The 24,740-nt window shown below is 44.6% G+C and overlaps 1 protein-coding gene across 3 annotated transcripts in view; it reads right to left on the reverse strand.

The window, feature by feature from the left end:
* The window catches only part of MMEL1 (membrane metalloendopeptidase like 1), a 362,546-nt gene that overhangs the window by 112,835 nt on the left and 224,971 nt on the right, over positions 1 to 24,740 (reverse strand). For all 3 annotated transcript variants that reach the window (XR_013263284.1, XM_077458217.1, XM_077458215.1), the window contains exons 5-7: positions 21,732 to 21,812; positions 9,796 to 9,891; positions 5,826 to 5,944 (exon numbers count right to left, since the gene is read on the reverse strand). Coding sequence is in view for 2 of the 3 variants with exons in the window: in XM_077458217.1 (XP_077314343.1) it covers positions 5,826 to 5,944; positions 9,796 to 9,891; positions 21,732 to 21,812 (296 nt within the window). In the remaining variant the exon portion in view is untranslated. The remainder of the gene's footprint in view (positions 1 to 5,825; positions 5,945 to 9,795; positions 9,892 to 21,731; positions 21,813 to 24,740) is intronic.

The following is a 24,740-nucleotide window of genomic DNA, read 5'->3' on the forward strand; positions in this document are numbered from 1 at the left end:
GGGTAAGTGCACACGGTACTGGGGTATGAACATCCGGGTTGTGGCAGAAAGTTCCTGCATAGAAAGGCAAGGATAAGCTGTATAATAAATACACATATATGCGTATTTTTTGTACATATGCATAAAACATTTATTTTTTATTTTTTACCCCATATCATTCTTGGTGCTTTAACCACTTGCTTACTGGGCACTTAAATCCCCCCTCCTATCCAGACCAATTTTCATCTTTCAGCACTGATGCACTTTGAATGACAATTGCGCGGTCATACAACGCTGTACCCAAATTACATTTTTATCATTTTTTCCCCCCAAATAGAGCTTTCATTTGGTGGTATTTGGTCACCTCTGCCATTTTTATTTATTTTTTTAAATTTTGTTATAAAATTTTAAAACAGGTAATTTTTGTCCGTTATTGATTCATGTACGCTGATGAGGTGGCACTGATGGGCACCGATGGGTGGCAGTGATGGGCACTGATTGGTTACACTGATAGGCAGCACTTCTAGGTGGCACTGATTGGCACCACTGGTGGGCATTGATAGGTGGCACTTGTGGGCATTGATAGGTGGCACTTGTGGGCATTGATAGGTGGCACTCATGGGTATTGATAGGTGGCACTTGTGGGCATTGATAGGTGGCACTTGTGGGCATTGATAGGTTGCACTCGTGGGTATTGATAGGTGGCACTTGTGGGTATTGATAGGTGGCACTTGTGGGCATTGATAGGTGCACTTGTGGGCATTGATAGGTGCACTTGTGGGCATTGATAGGTGGCACTCATGGGTATTGATAGGTGGCACTTGTGGGCATTGATAGGTGCACTTGTGGGCATTGATAGGTGCATTTGTGGGCATTGATAGGTGGCACTCATGGGTATTGATAGGTGGCACTCATGGGTATTGATAGGTGGCACTTGTGGGCATTGATAGGTGCACTTGTGGGCATTGATAGGTGGCACTCATGGGTATTGATAGGTGGCACTTGTGGGCATTGATAGTTGCACTTGTGGGCACTGTTAGGTGGCATAAATGAGGCCTAATTGCCTCTTCCTCTTCGGGACTGATGTCCCCTTCAGATGAGCCGGTGATCGCCTTTTTTGTTCTCCTCCGCCGTCAGCGTGAGGAGAAAAAAAAACGATCACCGAGCTTTTGTTTTGATCATGTGATCAGCTGTCATTGGCTGACAGCTGATCACATGGTAAGGGGACCGGCCCCTTACTCGGATCAGTGATTACCCGAGTCTCATTGACTCGGTGATCACAGTGCGCACAGGGAGCGTACACAGGCCTCCCGGAAATTTAGTTCCGCACTGTGGATAGCGCGGATGTCAAAAGGTTAAAGTGGCTGTACACCCTGTACAACCACTTTTACCTACAGGTTAGCCTATATTAAGGCTTACCTGTAGGTGCTGGAAATATCTCCTAAACCTCCATGATTTAGGTGACATTTCTGAATAAGACGAGCGCCGATGATTACGGCGCATGTGCCGACGTCATCGGCGCATGTGCACTATAGTAAGGACACATCGTGCAGTTTCTAATAGGGATCATGCCGTGACTGGTGGCTCCCGCGCACGTGCGCGGGAGTGACATCACGCGACTCCGGCCAGTCACAGAGCCGGAGTTCGCAGCCCCGGAAGAAAGAGGGATTGAAGATGGACGCTCCCTACTGGCGGGGACAGCAGTGACATCGCAGGCTTTGGTTTCAGGTAAATGAGATATAATGGGCTACTATGTGATGCATAGTAGCCCATTATGCTTTACCTTTGCAGGGAAATAAAGAGGAAGTAAAACCCACCAGGGTTTACTTCCTCTTTAAAGCGTCTCCAAAGCCTCCATAGAAATCTATGTAGCACTGACTCCCAAAGGAGCGGCTGAATTTATTGGGCTTACCGTTACCTTCTTCACCTCGTATGCGTCTAGGGGTTTCCCGAGGTAGATGGCCCAAAAACTGCAGGATCACAGCTGGATTCTCACCCTAATTGGATAGTCCTTCTCTCACCAGGCCTAGCAGCCAACAGGGTGCTTGAGTGAGGAATAAGCCACAGACTTTGCTATAGAACACGTGAGGGAAACTTGAAAGCTTGTAGAACACTCGTGTGGTACCAGTATCTTGCAGCCAGTCCGGTGATACCCAACAAGATTGGATTCATCTTAGGTCATTCAACTTGTCCAGGCTCTTGTTGAGAAGCCAACCCTTGTGTGGCCTTCTCCCAAAGAGTCCTCCCCTGGATAACTTTACAGTTGCTGGGCCTCTACACTAACCGAGACCACCTCCGAATCCTCCTTTCAGTTTCCTCACCTCGGGCTAGCCAGCCCCGAGACGTAAAGTCGGGTGGATCCGCACCCCAGGCCATGTATATCCCGGGGGCTGGTCAGGAGGACCAGGACCATGCAGTCAGATCATACTTCTGGACTAGAACCCCGAATCATGTGACATCTGCACCTTAAGTACCCCCTCCCAGAAAGCACAGCAAGAGCGACACTCCCACTGGGCTGGTTCAGAGAGAGAGCAACCTTAATGCACCCAACTAGACTGTGTTTCAATGCCTGCCAAAAGTGACAGCGCCCCCCATGGCCAGGCAGAACACCCTGCAGTCCAAACAGACTGATGTGGAGGTCAAACATTTAGAACAATTAGACCCAAACCAAACTGTGGTTTTAAGGGTAACATTAAATTGCAAAAACATATAGTGCGTGGTCTTCAGGAGCCGGCGTTACATCTATGACAACGCTTGCTAACATCACCTGAAGCTTTTATTCAGAGTTAGCTTCACTTTGTTGTGTGGAGGTATTGCAGGTATGAGATATCCCAGGATGCACTGGGAAACCAACAAGCAAACCAGAGAGACACCATCAGCAGTCACTTCTGGCCCATGTGTATATATTCTCAAAGTGTCTGGTGCAGACGTCACATCTGGTGTGCAGCATGGAGTAGCAGGAAAGTGAGAGGGGTCCGGACTGGAGCGGAGAAATTAGCAGACAGCACACACGCTATGGCAGGAAGTGCGCGGGGACCAGAGAGAGAGGCCTGAGCGGCAGAGGATCAGCTAGCAGGTGTCACACATAGTGAGCAGCTTGGGAAGCAATATAGCAGGAGGTGAGCAGGGACCGGAGAGAGAGGAGGAACAGCAAACCAGAGGATCAGCAGAGTTGGGGGTTACTACTTAGCAGGGATCAGCAAAGCTGGTGTTACTGCTGAGTGGGCGATCAGCAGAGCTGGGGGAGTTACTGAGTGGGGCATCAGCAGAAATGGGGGTACTACTGAGCAGAGGAACTGCAGATTGAGGGTACTAATAAGTTGGTACTAATAAGTTGGGGATCTGCTGAACAGAGGTACTAATGAGCTGGGGATCTGCTAAGTGGGAGTACTACTGAGCCAGGGTTCTACCGGGTCCCCCTAAAACAAATAGAAAACCAACACAAACACACACAGAATTTGCCAAGCTTCATTAAGGCTGGATTCACACTGATGCCAGATGCGGCTCGCAGCAGGGGTGTCAGAAACCATGAAATCAGACCGAGACAGAAGTACAGTTAAATCACACTTGTTTAATAATAAAAGTAAAAAGAACAATCATAGTCAAAACATAGCCAAAGTTCAGTAACTGGAATGGATAGTCAGCCAAGCCAGAAGTCAGGGATCAATGTAGTGGAACAGCAAGCAGGATCTGGAGCCAGAAGGGATGTCAGCAAAGCAAGTCTTTGACCAGGAACGCAGGAGATAGTCTCTGTGATGTTGACCAAGGCGAAGGCAGAGAACCTCTGGACTCAACAGCTGAGTCACTGAGGAGAGATAGGAGCTGGCAATTAGCCGACAGCTAAGCGGCCAGCTCTGAGAAGGAAGGGCTGAGCTCCGCCCTGACAAGGGGGTCCGTTGTGTCCCTGTTCTCCCTTTATGGGATGAAACAGGGCCGAATTTTTGCCTGAATTCCTCCCTGAATCGGAACCAAAGATGCACAGGACTCCAGTGAAAGCCGCTCCGCAGCTACCATGGAGATGTGTGAACCGGCTCCGCAGAGAGCCGGTCACAATCTCCTGTCATGCGAATTGGCTGCAGGGAAACCCGGATCCAATTCACACTAGTGTGGACCCAGCCTGAAGCTTCAAAAAAGCATCACGAAGGATCAAAAACACATCAACAAAGCATGTTGAAGCGGTAGGCTCTTTAACCAAACGCAAATATGTAGTCTCCTGGCGTCCGGGCCTTGGTGTCATATTTGTGTGCAATAGTGCCAATAGAGCTGTGCTGAGAGCGCGCCTGCCTTGCACGCTCCCGCTACAGTTACCAGCAGCTAACTGAAAGCTCCTGTTCGCTGATTGCAAACGGGAGCTTTCCGATCATGTAACCGCCATGACAGGCAATCACATGCTGAGCATAGAGACGAGTGACCACCCCCCTATATATATCATAGATAGATTCATGCATTGCATGAATCTATCCATGGCCACCCCCTATTCAGGAGTCCGACCCCTTTTAGGACACCGGGCGCTTGAATTACAGTGGCAGGGGTGTTTTTTTGAAGCACCTGATTAGAGCCATAGGCTCTAATAGGCTTCAAAATAGCCCATCCAAGTATGTTAGAAAAGCAAATAAGTATTCACTTTTCTAACACTGAACTCCCTGCCAATCAGGAAGCGTGGGTCTAATACTCGTCACCTAATTGACTGAAAGGACAGGCGCTCTTATTGGATGCCTAGCAGGAAGAAAGAAAAAGATGCATGGAGGACACAGCTCGCAGCTGCCTGACCCGCTGCCCGTCCCGCTGCCCATCCCACAGCTTTCCGCGTCACCTGCTGGCTGGTCCGCCACCAAGATGGGGTAAGTGCGGTCAAACAGTGAGCGGGGGGTCACAGTGGTTGCATTTGATGGGCACAGCGGCTTGCATATTATGGGCACAGCGGCTGCATTTGATGGGCACAGTGGCTGCATTTGATGGGCACAGTGGCTGTGGTTACATTTGATGGGCACGGTGGCTGCATTCGATGGGCACAGTGGATGCAATTGATGGGCACAGTGGCTGCAATCAACGGGCACAGTGGCTTGCATATGATGTGCACAGTGGCTGCAATTGATGGGCACAGTGGCTTGCATATTATGGGCACAGTGGCTTGCATATGATGGGCACAGTGGCTGCATTTGATGGGCACAGTGGCTACAATTGATGGGCACAGTGGCTGCATTTGATGGCACAGTGGCTGCATTTGATCGGCACAGTGGCTTGCATATGATGGGCACAGTGGCTTGCATATGACGGCACAGTGGCTGCAATCGATGGGCACAGTGGCTGCAATCGATGGGCACAGTGGCTTGCATATGATGGGCACAGTGGCTGAATTTGATGGGCACAGTGGCTGCAATCGATGGGCACAGTGGCTTGCATATGATGGGCACAGTGACTGCATTTGATGGCACAGTGGCTGTAATTGATGATACAGTGGCTGAATTTGATGGGCACAGTGGCTGCATTTGATGGACACAGTGGCTGCATTCGTTGGACACAGTTTCTGCAATTGATGGGCACAGTGGCTGCAATCAATGGGCACAGTGGCTGCATTTAATGGGCACAGTGGCTGCATTTAATGGGCACAGTGGCTGCATTTGATGGGCACAGTGGTTGCAATTGATTGACACAGTGGCTGCGATTGATGGGCTCAGTTGCTGCAATTAATGGGCACAGTGGCTGCATTCGATGGGCACAGTGGCATTTGATGTTTTTTTTTTTCAGTATTTTTCAGTTTGTTTGCACCCTCCCCCCAAAAAAAACAATTTTTGAGCACCAGCCACCACTGTATGCCTAAATTAGCATAAAAATGAACATCTTACATAGATGATGTGCTTGCTGGACTCCCGATCATCATTCCACACAAACATGTCAATCAGCACTCTCTTGTTGAATCTATAGTTCAAGAGGGACATTTTTTCTTCGAGACTCCACTGGGACTCTATCAAATTAAATAAATTCAAGTGAGAATACCAGTAAACAAAGCTTTTAACTTTTTCTGTATTATATTAAAAAAAAACAAAAAAAAACATCCATTTAAGTAAATTCCCCACCTCTACAATTTGTCATTGGAACAGGTGTCTCCCATAAACGATTGGCATTCACCTCTTATTCCGGGGACAACTCAAAAAATTGGAATTTCCCCTTACTTCCTGTCAGTGATCACCACAATATATAATAACTATAATACAATGTATAACTGAGAGGGTTAATCCCCACAGAAATTAAAACTTTAGAAAAAATTACTCAAAATTCAGGCTTCATACACACTGGACGTTTTTACAGCTGCTGTTTTTGGCTTGAGACATTTTTTTTTTTTTTTCTGCAGCCAAAAAACTCCCCAGCATGTTCTCCTATGGGTCCATGTTTTTGGCAGGGTCGTTTTCTGGCTGGAAAAAAAAAAAACCTCCAGTTTTGAGAGTTTTTCAGCTGTAAAACTGCTCTAACTGTGAAAATAGCTGTAAAAAAGCTTAAAAACACCAAAAAAAAAAAAAAAACACTGACAGAATGTTCAATGTTTATCAGTGTTTTTGAGCCATAAGCTTTTGTTGGAGTATAAATCTGTTAAAAAAAGCTAAAAAAACAAAAAAAAAAAAAAAACAGCTGAAAAATGCTACTGCAAAATCTGCGAAAAACAAATTATACAGCTTTCTACAGCCAACGCTACTGAATTTTATTTATAAAGTTCAATGTGCATGAGGCCTTAGAATTGCATATCAGGACTTTTAAAGTGTTTTTACAATTAAAATGAAAAAAGATATTAAAATGACAAAAGACTTTTTTTAAATTGTAAATTGTATTTTCTTTAATTTAAATAATTAGGTGTTTTGTTATTTATTAAAAACAATGAAGTGTTTTGTAATTTAACCACTAAGGAGCGAGCCTCTTTTTGATTGTTATTTACAAGTTAAAAACAGTTGTTTTTTAAACTAGAAAATTACTTAGAACCCCCAAACATTATACATTTTTTTTCAAACACCCTAGAGAATGAAATGGCGGTTGTTGCAATACTTTCTGTCACACCGTATTTGCGCAGCAGTCTTACAAGCAGCACTTTTTTGGGAAAAAATACACTTTTTTTAATTTAAAAAATAGACAACAGTAAAGTTAGCCCAATTCATTTTTTATAATGTGAAAGATGTTACGCCGAGTAAATTGATACCTAACATGCCATGCTTCAAAATTGTGCCCGCTCGTGGAATGGCGACAAACCCTTCAAAATCTCCATAGGCGAAGTTTAAAAAATTCTACAGGTTGCATGTTTTGAGTTACAGAGGAGGTCTAGGGGCTAGAATTATTTCTCTCGCTCTGCCGATCGCGGCGATACCTCACATGTGTGGTCTGAATACCGTTTTCACGTATGCGTTCGCTTCTGCGCATGAGTTCGGTGGGACAGGGTGCGTATAAAAAAAATGTTTTTTTTTTTCTTATTTATTTTACCTTTTATTTTTTTATTCTTACACTGTTTTTTTTTTTTTTTTGTTTTTTGTTTTTTAATTTCACTTTTATTCCTATTACAAGGAATGTAAACATCACTTGTAATAGAAAAAAAAAAGCATGACAGGTCCTCTTAAATATGAGATCTGGGGGTCAAAAAGACCTCCGATCTCATATTTACACATAAATGCAATAAAAAAAAAAAATTGTCATTTAAAAAAATAAAAAAATAAATAGAAATGGCCCTTTAAGAGCTATGGGTGGAAGCGACGTTATGACGTCACTTCTGCCCTGCATTGTTATGGAGATGGGTGGGGGCCATCTTCCACATAACAACGATACCCCCCCTTCGATGTAAGGACGTATATCGGAGTGAGGGGGTCCGGAAGTGGTTAACTGTCATTTTTTACAATTAAAATTACACAACACTTAAAAGTAGAATTATAGGCAAAACTTTTTTTTTTTTCATTTCGGATAGAGTAAGGCAGGGGTCTCAAACTGGCGGCCCTCCAGCTGTTGCAAAAAACTACAAGTCCCACGAGGCATTGCAAGGCTGACAGCTGCAAGCATGACCCCGTCAGGCAGAGGCATGATGGGACTTGTAGTTTTGCAACAGCTGGAGGGCCGACAGTTTGAGACCCCCGGAGTAAGGGATGGTTATAACTAGGGTTACACTGATACCGATACTAAGCATTATCGTGAATTATTGGTTGTTAACCACTTCAGCCCCGGAAGGATTTACCCCCCTTCCTGATCAGAGCACTTTTTTGCGTTTCGGCACAGCGTCTCTTTAACTGACAATTGCGCGGTCGTGGGACGCCGCTCCCAAACAAATTTACGTCCTAATCGGGAGCGGTGATCAGTGTTGTGTCACACGTAGCCCCTCCATGACACGATCTGACTTTTTGATGACAAACATGCAAATTAGCTGTTTTAAGGCAACATCCGACCGTGCGTACGCTCCATCGGACAAACTTTTTTGGTTTCCATCGGACTTTTGTTGGCTGTGTGAACGGACAAACTTTCCGGCAACAAAAGTCCGATGGAGCAAAGTCTGATCGTGTGTACAGAAAACCATAGGAGTTTTGTACAATGTACAAACACGCATGCTCAGAACCAAGACAAAAGATCAGACAACAATACAGAAGTTGACCAAAGGTGGCGGTAAAGAGTAGAAAAACCCATGTGATTTGGTGAAAGTTGGCTGAAAAAGTCCTACTGTGTGTATGCAATACAAGTTCACAGCCGACGCCCTTAGTACAAAAATTCACTGGAAAGTTTGTACAAAGTCCGATCATGTGTATGAGGCTTTAGAATCACTCTCTAGGACACACTTAACCCCTACAGCGCCCCCTAGTGTTAACCCCTTCACTGGCAGTCACATTTACACAGTAATCAATGCATTTTTAATCACACTGATCGCTGTATAAATGACAACGGTCCCAAAAATGTGTCAAAATTGTCCGACGTGTCCGCCATTATGTCGCAGTCATGATAAAAATCACTGCTCACCGCCATAACTAGTAATAAAAAAAAAAATATATATTAATAAAAATGCCATAAAACTATCCCCTATTTTGTAGACGCTATAACTTTTGTGCAAACCAATCAATAAACGCTTATTGCGTTTTACCAAAAATATGTAGAAGAATACATATCGGCCTAAACTGAGGAAAAAAAATGTTATTTTTTTATATAATATTTATAATAATATATATTATATATATATTTTATATTTTTTGGGGGATATTTATTATAGCAAAAAGTAAAAAATAATGTTTTTTTTTTTCCAAAATCGTCGCTCTTTTTTTGTTTATAGCGCAAAAAATAAAAACCGCAGAGGTGATCAAATACCACCAAAAAAAAGGTCAGTTTGTGGTAAAAAAAGGACGTCAGTTTTGTTTGGGAGCCACGTCGCACGACCACGCAATTGTCAGTTAAAGGGACGCAGTGGGCGAATCGCAAAAAGTGCTCTGGTCTTTGGCCAGCCAAATGGTCCGGGGCTGAAGTGGTTAAAAAAAATAATAAATAAGTATGAAAACTTTAAAAAATCGAATTTTTTCCTTAAGGCGCTTTCACTGCTTGTAAAACAAACTAGTTAGGAGAATCCTCGGTGTGTACACAGCCTATTGCTCAATAGTGATTGATAATAGTATGTTACAGGACAACGGCAGCCTCAAGAAGGTAGCTTAGCTGTTTTTAATTTAACGAGGTTCAAAGCCCCGGTGGAGTCTCTGAGGACGTGCCCTATAAATTGACTGACTCTGCTCTCCCTGTTATGATAAATAGTATTTACATGGGATTATGGCTATTTGGAAGGAGGTTCTGGAAAACAAGACGTGCGCTAAGTGTTACCTTTGGTGAGGTTCCAATCTGTATAAGCCACTGGCCATTCTCCAACCAGAGAAAGGAGCTCCAGAAGAGGTAAAGAGTCTCGCTGCTCTATCAGACCTAGGAGCAAAAGTAGAAAAGGGAAGATGTTAAAGTACTTGTAAACCCAATCTCTAAAATTTCATATACGCTTTAAAATCTTTAGGTGGAACTCAACTCTCTCGATCAACAGGAACTGTTTTTATTCCTTACGCTGCCAGAATTAGTAAATAGATAGGAGGCTACAGGGCTTTTTTTCTAAGAGAATAGATGCAGACCCTTCTAAGTCACTTTGTCTTTCCACCCCTATCCACCTCCAAGCATGAACGCTTGGTCCACCCCTACCCACCTCCGAGCAGCAATGCTTGGTTCTGCACCCTACCCACCTCTGTGCACGGACGCTTGGTCCACCCCTACCCACCTTCAAGCACAGATGCTTGGTCCACCCCTACCCACCTCTGAGCACTGACGTTGGTCCACCCCTACCCACCTCTGAGCACCGACGCCTGGTCCCTCCCCTACCCACCTCTGAGCACCGGCCCTTGATTCTGCCCCTACCCACCTCCAAGCACTGACCCTTGGTCCACCCCTAGCCACCTCTGAGCACCAACCCTTGGTTCCGCCCCTACCCACCTGCAAGCATCGACCCTTGGTCCACCCCTACCCACCTCTGAGCACCGACCCTTGGTCCCGCCCCTACTCACCTCAGAGCACCGATGTTTGGTTCTGCCCCTACCCACCTCCAACACCAATGTTTGGTTCCACCCCCTACCCACCTCTGAGCGCAAATGCTTGGTCCACCCCTTCCCACCTCCGTGCACCGACGCTTGGTCCACTCCAAACACCGATGTTTGGTTCTGCCCCTACCCACCTCCGAGCACTGATGTTCACCCACCTCCGAGCACCAATGCTTGGTTCCACCCCTACCCACCTCCAGCACCAACGTTTGGTTCCGCCCCTACCCACCTCTGAGCACTGACGCTTGGTCCACCCCTACCCACCTCCGAGCACCAACATTTAGTTCCACCCCTACCCACCTCCGAGCACTAATGCTTGGTCCACCACCTCTGAGCACCAATGCTTGGTTCAGCCCCACCCACCTCCGAGCACTGAAGCTTGGTCCACCCCTACCCACCTCCGAGCACCGACCCTTGGTTCCGCTCCTACCCACCTCCAAGCACTGACGCTTGGTCCACCCTTACCCACCTCTGAGCACAGACCCTTGGTTCCATCCCTACCCACATCTTAGCTCCGGTGCTTGGTCCATCCCCACCCACCTCCCGCACCAATGTTTGGTTCCGCCCCTACCCACGTCTGAGCGCTGACGCTTGGTCCACCCCTACCCACCGCAAAACACCGATGTTTGGTTCCACCCCTACCCACCGCAAAGCACAAATGCTTGCTCCACCCACCTCCGAGCACCGATGCTTGGTTCCGCCCCACCCACCTCTAAGCACTGACGCTTGGTCCACCCTTACCCACCTCTGAGCACCGTCTCTTGGTACGCCCCTACCCACCCCTGAGCACAGATGCTTGATTCCACCCCCTAACCAGCTCCCAGTACACCCCCGTTTAGAGAATATAGAGCCAAGTATAATTTTGTAGTGTTAAGTAATTTGTATGGAATTTTAGTATTGATGACAAGAAAAGCAATAAAAGAGATCTCTTGCAGCCAGCAGCAATAGACCACCCCAGCAACAATAGACCCCCCCCCCCCCAGCAACAACAGATCTCCCAGCAGCCAACATCAATAGACTCTTCAGCATCCAGCAACAGTAGTCCCCTACCTAAACGGTAGATCCTGTCCAGCAAAAATTGACCCTCCAGTAACAAAAGACCACCCACCAGCCATGCAAAAAGTAGATCCTCTCCAGAAACAATAGATCCCCAGCAGCCAGCATCAGTAGACCCTCCATCATGCTCCAGCGGCCCTTGCCATTGCATACATTCAGTGCTGGATGTGCTGGGAAAGGCGTTCCCCCGCGCTGAAAGCCCTGGGAAGGTATATTATATATATTTACTTGTTTTAAACTTTTTTTTTTTATATTATTTCAATTGCTTCCTGGTTTCTGGGCTAGGCCAAAATGATGTCATACATCCCAGGAGTCTTCATGGGAGGAGGGGCTTTCTCAGCTAAGCACACCCTCCTGCCTGCATGCCTGAGCTAAGGACAGATGGATTCCAGGAAGTAAAGGCTACATGAATCATCTGCCCTTACTCAAGATGGGCACGGTTAGAAATACTAGGTGGGATGTTTTTCAAAGTAATATCTCAGCAACATAAAGCATGGATGGATGAGTTTGCTTTGAATATTAAAAATAAAATAAATAGTGTTTTCAGTCTGTGGTGCTCAGATATAATTAAGTTCCACTTTAGTGCATAAGAAAAGTAATTTGAATCTCTTAACCGCTTACCGACCATTGCAGAATGGCTCCCCTGCACGAATCACTGTAGCTGTACGGCGGCTGCTTTAAGTGGTATAGGGGGCGTGCGCACCACCGAGATGCTGAGGAGCCGATGCGCGTGCCCGGCGGCCACGATGTCCTCCAGGCACACATAATCGCTCCTGACAGAGCCAGAACGAGGATCTGTGTGTGTAAACACACAAATCTGTCACAGATCAGCTGCGGAGCTGATCTGTGTCTCACCTTTACTGCAGTGAGTCGGCTGGCATCTGTTGTTCCACTGGCGGGTGTTCAGATCTGTGCACTCTGCGGCTATGGGTGTCGCCGCCCATCACCTGTTGCCTAATATATGTTTCCTTCCTGCTACTTCCTGTCCAGCCGCTCATGTGCTTCTCTATTTAAATCCCTTTCTAACCAGCTTGAACAACATTTGTTTCTGAAGCTCCCCTGTGTATCCTGTTTTACCTGACCTCTCATGAACTGATCCCTTGTGTACCGATCCGGCTTGTTCTGATTACGTTGTCTGCAGCCCGCCCTGACCTTGGCTCACTATCAGGCTTGCCGTTGCTTCATCCATCCATCCTTGTCTAACAGCATCTTCTGGTACTTCCCTAGCGAGCAGGGTGAACCCGGGGGGTCGTGACCTGGGGTCAGCACGCAGCTAAGCCCAAACCTTCGTGAGAGGGTCCCTGGTGGAACACCGGCTGGCTCTTAGATTCCACGCCCTGGGGGATCCTGTGTCACCTGCTGGCCTGTGGGCTCACTGTAAGTAGTACCGTGACAGTTTGTTTAAGCCATGAGCGTCTCTGAGAATCGGCCACTGACCGAGGATCAAATGCAACATCTAGTTCAGAGACTTAACTCCCAGCAAGCTAATCAAGAGCAAATAATACCTGCTGCACCTGGAAATCCCTGCCTGCATCTGCCATCGCCACCTCATTTCTGCGGTGATCCTAAAGCTTGTCGGGGCTTCATTAATCAGTGTTCCATCCACTTCGAACTTTCCAGCCACCATTTTCCAACTGATCGCACCAAAGTCACATATATCATCTCTCTCCTCTCCGATGATGCTTTAGCTTGAGCCTCTCCACTCTGGGAATCACAAGTTCCTATCACCTCTGACCTCCAGCTCTTTTTGGATGCATTTCGGAAAACATTTGATGAGCCCGGCAGAGTTTCTTCGTCTGCTTGAGCCCTCCTTCGTCTTTGTCAGCAAGAAATGACAGTCGGCCAATATGCAGTTCAATTCCGTATGCTGGCCGCTGAACTCAAATGGAATAATGAAGCCCTTACTGCTAACTTCTGGCAAGGCCTATCTGACCGTGTCAAGGATGAACTCGCTGGACGCACCATTCCCACCACATTGGATGACTTAATTGCATTGAGCATTCAAATTGATATTCGCTTCCAGGAGCGGGCTCTGGAGAAATCCCGATCCAGTCATCCCCCTGCTGGGTGTCCAGCACAGGTAGTCCAAAGACCGGTGCAATCCTCTCCATCTTCTACCTCTCACGTGTTGGAAGAACCTATGCAGCGTGGGAGAACCCGCCTCACTTCCGAGGAACGTGCCCGAAGCATGGGATTGGGCTTGTGCCTTTACTGTGGCTTTCAAGCTCCGTCTACCCTCTCATCTCAGGATACCCAACACCTTCCATGTCTCCCTGTTTAGGCCACTGGTCCTCAATCGATTCTCTCGCTCTTCTTCTCACCCCGCTCCTGTGGCTGATACCTCGGATCAGTATGAGATTAAAGTAATATTGGAGTCCAAGTACTCCCGGGGGGAGGCTATTCTATCTCATTGATTGGAAGGGCTATGGTCCGGAGGAGAGGTCTTGGGTCCCTGCCAGGCTGCCACCGATGTCTCTGCCCCACGTCTGGTGACCAGATTCCATCAGAAATTTCCCTCCAAGCCAGCCCCCAGACGTGTAGGGGGACCTTGTAAGAGGGGGGGGGGTACTGTCACAGATCAGCTGCGGAGCTGATCTGTGTCTCACCTTTACTGCAGTGGGTCGGCTGGCATCTGTTGTTCCACTGGCGGGTGTTCAGATCTGTGCACTCTGCAGCTATGGATGTCGCCGCTCATCACCTGTTGCCTAATATATGTTTCCTTCCTGCTACTTCTTGTCCAGCCCCTCATGTGCTTCTCTATTTAAATCCCTTTCTAACCAGCTACCATTGCTTGAACAACATTTGTTTCTGAAGCTCCCTTGTGTATCCTTTTTTACCTGACCTCTCGTGAACTGATCTCTTGTGCACCGACCTGGCTTGTTCTGATTACGTTGTCTGCAGCCCGCCCTGACCTTGGCTCACTATCCAGCTCTCCTTTGCTTCATCCATCCATCCTTGTCTAACAGTGTCTTCTGGTACTTCCCTAGCGAGCAGGGTGAACCCGGGGGGTCGTGACCTGGGGTCAGCACGCAGCTAAGTACAAACCTTCATGAGAGGGTCCCTGGCGGAACACCGGCTGGCTCTTAGATTCCACGCCCTGGGGGATCCCGTGTCACCTGCTCGCCTGTGGGCACACTATAAGTAGTACCGTGACAAAATCCATGTTCTGACAGGGGAGAGGAGACCGATTGGTGTTCCTATCTATATACTAGTCTAGGGACACACGATCAGGCTGCTCCCCCAGGCAGTCCCATCCCCCCCCCACAGTTAGAACGCACTGAGGGAACACATTTAACCCCTTGATCGCCCCCTAGTGTTAACCCCCTTCCCTGCCAGTGTCATTTATACAATAATTAGTGCATTTTTATAGCTCTGATTGCTGTATAAATGTCAATGGACCCAAAAATGTGTCAAAAGTGTCCGATGTGTCCGCAGCAATGTAGCAGTCACGATAAAAATCGCAGATCGCCGCCATTACTAGTAAAAAAAAAATTGAAAAATGACATAAATCTATCAGCTATTTTGTAGACACTATAGCTTTTGCGCAAACCAGTCAATTTACACTTATTGTGATTTTTTTTTTAACAAAAATATGCAGCAGAATACGTATCGCCCTAAACGAAGGAAAACATTTGTTTTTTTTATTTAAATTTGGGGATATTTATTATAGCAAAAAGTGAAAAATATTGAGTTTTTTTTTTTCAAAATTGTCGCTCTTTTTTTGTTTATAGCGCAAAAAAATAAAAACCACAGAGGTGATCAAATACCACCAAAATAAAGCTCTATTTGTGGGAAAAAAAGGACGTCAACTTTGTTTGGGTACAGCATCACACAACCGCGCAATTGTCAGTTAAAGCGATGCAGGCCAAAAATAGTCTGGTCAGGGGGAAAATCCTTCCGGGGCTGAAGTGGTTAAACTCTGGACTTTTATTAAAGTGGAACTAAACCCAGGGTGGATGTTATATGATGTCCTCCCAGGATCGCTTCCCACGGGCCGTGCTGCAGCATGATCTTTTACCTGCTGTGCCCACCGTACACAGCCGATGACAAATCAGTGTACCGGGCCTCTGGTGGTACCATGTGATTGCTGTGACCAATCACATGGCAATTGTACGCAATGAATGCCTTCCATTCATATCCATTCATTGTGTACTATTGAGTGGATCTCTGTAATTGCTCACAGTGATCACATGGTATAGACTGGGCCAATCATAGTGAATGTGTACCATGTGATAGCTGGGGCCAATCAGAGCTTCACAGTAGTAAACGCTGGATGAATGGATGGCATTCATAAAAAAAGGATTGCTTATAACAGTTATTATCACTGTTATAAGCAATCACTGTTATAAGCGAAACAAAGAAAATCCTGAACTCTCCCCAGAGTATGTAAAAAAAAAAAAAAATCTTAAAAAAAGAAAAATGTAATAGAAAAGAAAAAAAAAGTTTAAAAAATTGAATAAAATTATATATATATATATATATATTTTTTTTTTTTTTACATACTGTCAATGATCATCACCACCCCAGTTATATGATGATGCTGTATTGTACTGGTGACAGCATGTAAAAGGAAAACAAAAATGAAAAAAAAATTTTTTTTTTTACATTTCTTAATTTTCCAAAAAACTGTGACAAAAAGAAGGGAGCCCTCCTGGGAGGCAAAACACAATGGCTATAGCTGCAAGCAGTAATCCCATGTTAAAAATCTGACAGGCTTACATCAATAAATGAGAGGGCCCTGCTTATGGAGCTTACAATCTAAAGGAGGGGGGAGGTGATACAAAAGGTAATAGCTGCAGGGGATGATCTGATGGAGGTGAACCAAGTACAGTTTTTGGGTGGAGGTGCGATTGTCTTCCCTGAATAAATTAGTTTTCAAGGTTCCCCTAAAGGCAGACAGGGTAGGAGCTAACCGGACATAGTAGGGCAGGGGTCTCCAAACTTTTCAAATGAAGGGCCAGTTTATCGGCCTTCAGACCTTAGGAGGGCCAGATTGTGCCCAGCAGGGGCAGAAAATGTACCGGGCCCGGCATCAGTGAGAATAAATATGGCCTCAGGATTGGTGGTCAATAGGAGGAGGAGCAGTGCCCCTAATTAATAGCAGGAATAGTATCCCATCATTGGAATTAGTGTAAGAAATAGTGCTCCGTTGTTGGTATCAGGGGGACAAATAAAGCCCCAAGGTCCAGATAAAGGTTAGCAAAGGGCCACCTCTGGCCCTCAGGCCACAGTTTGGAGACCCCTATACTAGAGTATAGAATTCCAGAGGATAGGAGAGGCTCTTGAGAAGTCCTTAAGGCGAGCATGGGTGGTGGCAAGGAGGGAGCAAGAGAGCAGGAGGTCTTAGGAAGAGCGGAGTGGACGATTTGGACGATATCTCAAGATGAGCTTGGCAATGTAGCTGGGGGCAGAGTTGTGGATGGCTTTGTATGCTGTGGTTAGTATTTTGAATGTTATACGTTGGGCTAGTGGAAGCCAGTGAAGGGACCGGTAGAGAGGGGCAGCAGCCTCTAATCGGTTAATATGAGCCGTTACCACAACAGGAACAAAGAAGATGATCTTCCAATAAGGATACGTGCTTTCCATCACTTTGGCAAGCTTTTTCACTCACTTCCTGTTGTGTCTACCGGCCTTAACCCTTTTTTTGTCTATCCATAATGGAAAACAATGTTAAGGATTTACGGTAGGTACACTTTAAAGACAACTCCATAACCAAAGTTGTTGATTGACAGGAGTGTGAATGGCATTTGTAACTCTGAGACTTGGGCATTTGGCCAGAGACCCCGAGACGATGCCAAGGTTGCAGAGCTTAGTGATGCCACTGAACGTGGACCGCTGTCAGTGCTGAATTTAGAGAAGTGGACAAAGACCAACATAAACACATTGTGTTGATTATTATGGCAAAATTCATCTTATTTGAAGGCCAGAATCAGCTTTGATGTCATTCCAAACCAAGACAGAATTGTAAATTAGTTATAATTGAAGATCCAAACAGCTTAGTCGGAAACTATGAAAATGTTTTTGATTAGGTCACAGTTCAAGCCAGGTCAAGGAATTCTTTTTTTTTTTTAAGCTGACAGCTGACGCACAGTGGAGGCACCATGAGATATCTCCTCCAGTTTTCCAAAACATACCCCTCTGACGTGCTTCACTCTGACTCACAACCTTGGCAATAGAGACATGATCATCCATTGGATAGTTGAACAAGAAATATATATATATATATATATATATATATATATATATATATATATACACACACACACACACTACATATATATACACTACTACACTATACACTGCCTTTACACACACATTAACTTTAATGACAATCCAGTCTTAGTCCATAGGGTTCAATATTGAGTTGACCCGCCCTTTGCAGCTATAACAGCTTCAACTCTTCTGGGAAGGCCGTCCACAAGGTTTAGGAGTACGTCTATGGGAATGTTTGACCATTCTTCCAGAAGAGCATTTGTGAGCTCAGGCACTGATTTTGGACAAGAAGATCTGGCTCAGTCTCCGCTCTAATTCATCCTAAGGGTGTTCTATCGGGTGCAGGCCAGTCAAGTTCCTCCACCCCAAACTCCTTCATCCATGTCTTTATGAACTCTGCTTTGTGCAAGGAACTCTTAAGGCGTCAGAATACCAAGACATTTTGGACAATTTCATGCTCCCAACTTTGTGGGAACAGTTTGGGGATGGACCCTTCCTGTTCCAACAACACTCCTAAACCTTGTGGACGGCCTTCCCAGAAGAGTTGAAGCTGTTACAGCTGCAAAGGGTGGGCCAACCCAATATTGAACCCTACGGACTATGACTGGTATGCCATTAAAGTTCATGTGTGTGTAAAGATGTCCCAATACTTTTGACAATATAGTGTATATACACACACAGACACACTCTCACACTCTTATAAATAAATGCAAAGAAGGAGAGTTAATGGTATCAGCCAGTAGAGCAGTGGATGGTGTCAGTAGGTCAGTGGATGGTGTCAGTAGGTCAGTGGATGGTGTCAGTAGGTCACTGGATGGTGTCAGTAGGTCACTGGATGGTGTCAGTAGGTCAGTGGATGGTGTCAGTAGGTCACTGGATGGTGTCAGTAGGTCACTGGATGGTGTCAGTAGGTCAGTGGATGGTGTCAGTAGGTCACTGGATGGTGTTAGTAGGTCACTGGATGGTATCAGTCGGTTTTTTTTCTTCTACAATTTTATTTTTTTATTATTATTTTTATTTGTTTATTTTTACAACTTTTTAGGAGCCCCATTGGAGGGGGAGGGGACTTTGGTGAAATATCAGGGGCCGAACAGACGCCCTGATGTCTCACTTTTAAGACAGATAAAGGGACTGAGGACAGAGATCCGCCCAGTCCCTTTTGCTGCAGCCTCATCTGCACTGGACAGTGAACGAATCAAATATCTGTGCTGAGTGGCTTCCTGTTGATTTTACAAACTGAAGCCTAGTAAACCCAGTTTACCATGCTTCAGTAATGAATGCAAACAGTAAGTGATCAGTACTGACCACTTACTGCATTCATTCTGAAAAGGAAGGGGTCTGGCCCAGGTAAATTACATGCCTTCCCCACTCACCATCTGGAAATATCCCCCGCAGCAGTTGGCGGGAGAGTTGGAAATCTGGCAGCCTTGCCAGGGGAGGCTTAGGGGGCCCAGGCAGCAGGGAAAATCTGCACCGCATAGGGTGATAAGGGTGTGCCTAGGCACACCTGGCGCACCCTGTGCGCACGTCTATGGCAGAAAAGGAATAGCCATCTATTCACTCTCCAGTGTGGACATTGCAGGGTTCATTCGGCACTGTGCCTGCATTTTTACAAATCGCTGTGCAGCCTGCCGTGCTTTCTACATGGCGCTCCAGAGAATGCTCAGCTTTTGGAGGGGAGGCTGGTCACATGACAGGTCACATGATCACTCTCTCATTCTCTCCCTTCTTTTTTTTTTGTTCATATTCAAGTTCGTGGCTCCAAGGTAGGATAAGAACTAAACGCATTTTGTGCTTTAGAAATTTTTTTTTTTTTTTTTTTTTTTGCAGTGGAATGTCCCTGATAAGGTCATACCACCACTTTATAACTGGGCACCTTGGAGTCAGCGATCACTTTGATAGGGCTCTCAAAGTGTGCCATTGCCCCCATCAACAGCACCCATGGGGGTTCTCTGAGCTCTCCCGTTCCTCTGCGGACTGCTGGAAACATCCTGCCAAGTGATGAAAAGAAGTCTCGGGGGAAAATGTCTTCCTTTGATCCCTCCTGGGACTAATGACCCCCAGAAGCGACTTGAATTATGTCACTTCCGGGGGCACAGTTGGCATTCCTAGCATTTCTAGCCAAGGATGCAGCTATTCAAGCACGATCTGTGCTTGAATAACTGCATTGGAGGGCAGAGGAGACATTGGAGGTCTAATAGACCACTGATATTTCCATATAGAGGACCTGTCACCTGCCCCATGCTATCACATAGGGCAAGGGCAGTTAACCCGGGGCCCTCCAGCTGTTGCAGAACTACAAGTCCCATCATGCCTCTGGGAGTAAATTGTAACTGCCAGCCTCGCAATGCCTCATGGGAAATATATTTCCACAACAGCTGGAGAGCCCCAGGTTGCCTACCCCTGACATAGGGGGCTTTTTACCCTCCTTGTGATAGCAATAAAGTTAAAAAAAGAAAAAAGTTATTAAAAGTAAAATATCCAAAAATTGGGTACAATGTTGTGTTTATTCGCAATAAAATTCATTTTAGTGTATTATTTTTTGAAAATGTGCATTTGATAAATAACTATGCAAATATAGTGTGCATTGCAACTACCAACTTTTTATTCTCCGGGGTCTCTGCTTTCAGAAGACATTAACTTTTTTGGGGAAGTTATAGTCATTTATAACCAAAAATTTGAAAAATTGGCTTGAAAGACAAGCGGTTAATATCTAATTTTACATGTTATATTCTTTAAATCCAGTCTTATGGTTTTTATTAGACATATGTAATTAGTTTAGTTCCGAAATCATTTTAGAATGAATTGGGTAATTTAGAAATATCCGAATAAATGAAAACCCATTTAACAAATTTGAATATTCGACAATTTGGAAATTCGTAAATTGGAAAATTCGGAAATTAGAAAATTAGTAAATTTGTAAATTCCTAAATTAGGAAATTTGTCAATTAGAAAATTAGAAGTTTCATAAATTCGTAAATTAAAAAATTAGTAAATTAGAAAATTAGTAAATTAGAAAATTTGTAAATTTGTAAATCCGTAAATTAGAAAATTCATAAATTAAAAAATTCGTAAATTAGAAAATTCGTAAATTAGAAAATTTGTAAATTCATAAATTAGAAAATTCAAAAATTCGTAAATTAGAAAATTTGTAAATTAGAAAATTTGTAAATTAGAAAATCTTTAATAATAACTAAATAATAATAACTTAACTATAACTAACTATTAAATTATTGGTATTGGGATTGCCTTTAAAATTAGGCTGTTAGTGAATGTAACGAATACAAATTTATCCAAAGTTACGAATTATCCGAAATAACAAATGCCGTATCTAAACGAATGTAATGTAATGAATTAATAATAATAAATGACGATAATATAATAAAAACTTTTTATTATTATTATTTATTATTAATTTGTTCAGTTCCATTTGTATAGATGCGGTATTCGTCATTTCGGATAATTCGTAACTTCGGATAAATTTGTATTCGTTACATTCACTAACAGCCAAATTTAAAAGAAATCCCAATACCAATAATTTAATAGTTAGTTATTATTAGTTCGTTTGTTACTCTTAAGAAATGTCTTATTTTCTTTCTTATTTTCGAATTTCGAATTCACAAATTTTCCAATTTATGAATTTAAGAAAAAAAAAAAAAGAAACGAACAAACAAATTTTTCGGCAATGCACAGCATAGTAACCAATCAGCTTCCAGGTTTTATTGTCAAAGCTTAACTGAACAAGCTGATGTTAGAAGCTGATTGGCTACCATGCACAGCAGCACCAGATTCTGAGTGTTCCAGTTTGAGTAAATCTACAAAATCTAGTGTTTCATTGAATATTTCATGAAATTGCCCAATTTTGTTCCCTCCACCTTTATCAGATCAGCCCTCTTATATGATGCACATACTTACTTTCATTCATACAGGATTTGTACAAGGTTTTGGCTTTTTTAAAGGCATCACGGTCATCCTGGTCTGGCATCTCCAATAAACCTAAACATATAAAAATAAGGTTTAAAAATAATCCAAAATCTGATATACAGTGCATCCAAAAAGTATTCACAGCGCTTCACTTTTTCCACATTTTGTTATGTTACAGCCTTATTCCAAAATGGAATCAAATTCAATATTTTCCTCAAAATTCTACAAACAATACCCCATAATGACAACCTAAAAGTTTTTTTGAAATCTTTGCAAAGGTATTAAAAATACAAAACGAAAAAATCCCATGTACATAAGTATTCACCGCCTTTGCCATGACACTCAAAATTGAGTTCAGGTACCTCCTGTTTCCACTGATCATCCTTGAGATGTTTCTACAACTTGATTGGAGTTCACCTGTGGTAAATTCAGTTGATTGGACATGATTTGGAAAGGCACACACCTGTCTATAGAAGGTCCCACATGTAACAGTGCATGTCAGAGCACAAACCAAGCCATGGAGTCCATGGAATTGTCTGTAGACCTCCGAGACAGGATTGTATGGAGGCACCGATCTGGGAAAGGGTACAGAAAAAATTCTGCCGCATTGGAGGTCCCAATGAGCACAGTGGCTTCTATCATCTGTAAATGGAAAATGTTTGGAACCATCAGGACTCTTCCTAGAGCGGGCTGGCTGGCCAAATTGGACGATTGGGGGAGAAGGGCCTTAGTCAGGTAAGTGACCAAGAACCTGATGATCTCTCTGACAGGGCTCCAGTGTTTCTCTGTGGAGAGAGGAGAACCTTCCAGAAGAATAGCCATCTCTACAGCACTCTACCAATCAGGCCTGTATGGTAGAGTGGCCAAACGGAAGCTACTCCTCAGTAAAAAGCACATGACAGCCCACCTGGAGTTTGCCAAAAGGCACCTGAACGACTCTCAGGCCATGAGAAACAAAATGATTTGGTCTGATGAAACAAAAATGTAACTCTTTGGCCTGAATGGCAAGCGTCGTATCTGGAGGAAACCAAACACTGCTCATCACCTGGCCAATACCATCCCTACAGTGAAGCATGGCGGTGGCAGCATCATGCTGTGGGGATGTTTTTCAGCGGCAGGAACTGAGAGACTAGTCAGGATCGAGGGAAAGATGAATACAGCAATGTACAAGGACATCCTTGATGAAAACCTGCTTCAGAGCGCTCTGGACCTCAGACTGGGGCGAAGGTTCATCTTCCAACAGAACAATAACCCTAAGCACAAAGCCAAGATAACAAAGGAGTGGCTACGGGACAACTCTGTGAATGTCCTTGAGTGGCCCAGCCAGAGCCCAGACTTGAACCTGATTGAACATCTTTGGAGAGATCTGAAAATGGCTGTACACCGACGCTCCCCATCCAACGTGATGGAGCTTGAGAGGTCCTGCAAAGAAGAATGGGAGAAACTGCCCGAAAATAGGTGTGCCAAGCTTGTAGCATCATACTCAAAAAGACTTGAGGTTGTAATTGGTGCCAAAGGTGCTTCACCAAAGTATTGAGCAAAGGCTGTGAATACTTATGTACATGGGAGCTTTTTCCTTTTTTATTTTTTATTAAATGTGTAAAGATTTCAAACACACTTCTTTCACATTGTCATTATAGGGTAGTGTTTGTAGAATTTTAAGGAAAATAATGAATTTAATACATTTTTGAAATAAGGCTGTAACCTAACAAAATGTGGAAAAAGTGAATACTTTCTGAATGCACTGTATAAATAATAATATTTTAAAAAAAAGTCCTTAGCTATCCTTAATTTTTCAACCTACAGCTAGTGATGGCCCGAACCTCCGACGGGACGTTTCGCGAACGCGGACCGCGAACGAGGCCGACCGTTCGCGAAACCGAACGTTCGCCGCGGGCCCCATTGACTTCAATGGGAGGCGAACGTTTCAAACCTTTAGGTCGAATTTGCAGCCACAAGGTAATTATTAGCAGGGAAAATATAGTCCCACCACCTGGCCAATGACATAATACATGTATGAGGTGAATTTGGGATCGATAACTACAAGCATTCTTTTTTTATATGGGAAATTGTTCTGACAATTCAGGACTGTGGAGGGCATGAAGGCAATGGAAGAGAGGGAAGGTCAGGGACCAGGGTAGGCAAAGAAGAGGGTTCAGGAGATGATCACCAGCAGCGTCACATACAGCAATGACACCTGCACCGTGATAGAGGCATCTGACAACAGCACCGTGATAGAGGCATCTGACAACAGCATCGTGATAGAGAGCACTGACATCAGCAGCGTGACATAAAGCATTAACACCAGCACCGTGACATACAGCATTGACAGCAACACCGTGATAGAGAGTACTGACATCAGAAGCGTGACATTAAGCACTGACATCAGCACCGTGATATACAGCACTGACAGCAGCACCGTGATAGAGAGCACTGACATCAGCAGCGTGATATACATCACTGACAGCAACACCGTGATAGAGAGTACTGACATCAGAAGCGTGACATTAAGCACTGACATCAGCACCGTGATATACAGCACTGACAGCAACACCGTGATAGAGGGCACTGACATCAGAAGCGTGACATACAGCACTGACATCGGCACAGTGATATACAGCACTGACAGCAGCACCGTGATAGAGAGTACTGACATCAGAAGCGTGACATTAAGCATTAACACCAGCACCGTGACATACAGCATTGACAGCAACACCGTGATAGAGAGTACTGACATCAGAAGCGTGACATTAAGCACTGACATCAGCACAGTGATATACAGCACTGACATCAGCACAGTGATATACAGCACTGACAGCAGCACCGTGATAGAGAGTACTGACATCAGAAGCGTGACATTAAGCATTAACACCAGCACCGTGACATACAGCATTGACAGCAACACCGTGATAGAGAGCACTGACATCAGAAGCGTGACATTAAGCACTGACATCAGCACCGTGATATACAGCACTGACAGCAGCACCGTGATAGAGAGCA

This window comes from Lithobates pipiens, unplaced genomic scaffold (genome assembly GCF_037356315.1).
Source record: "Lithobates pipiens isolate NorthernLeopardFrog02 unplaced genomic scaffold, aLitPip1_a1.2 Scaffold_27, whole genome shotgun sequence".
Lineage (NCBI taxonomy): Eukaryota > Metazoa > Chordata > Amphibia > Anura > Ranidae > Lithobates > Lithobates pipiens.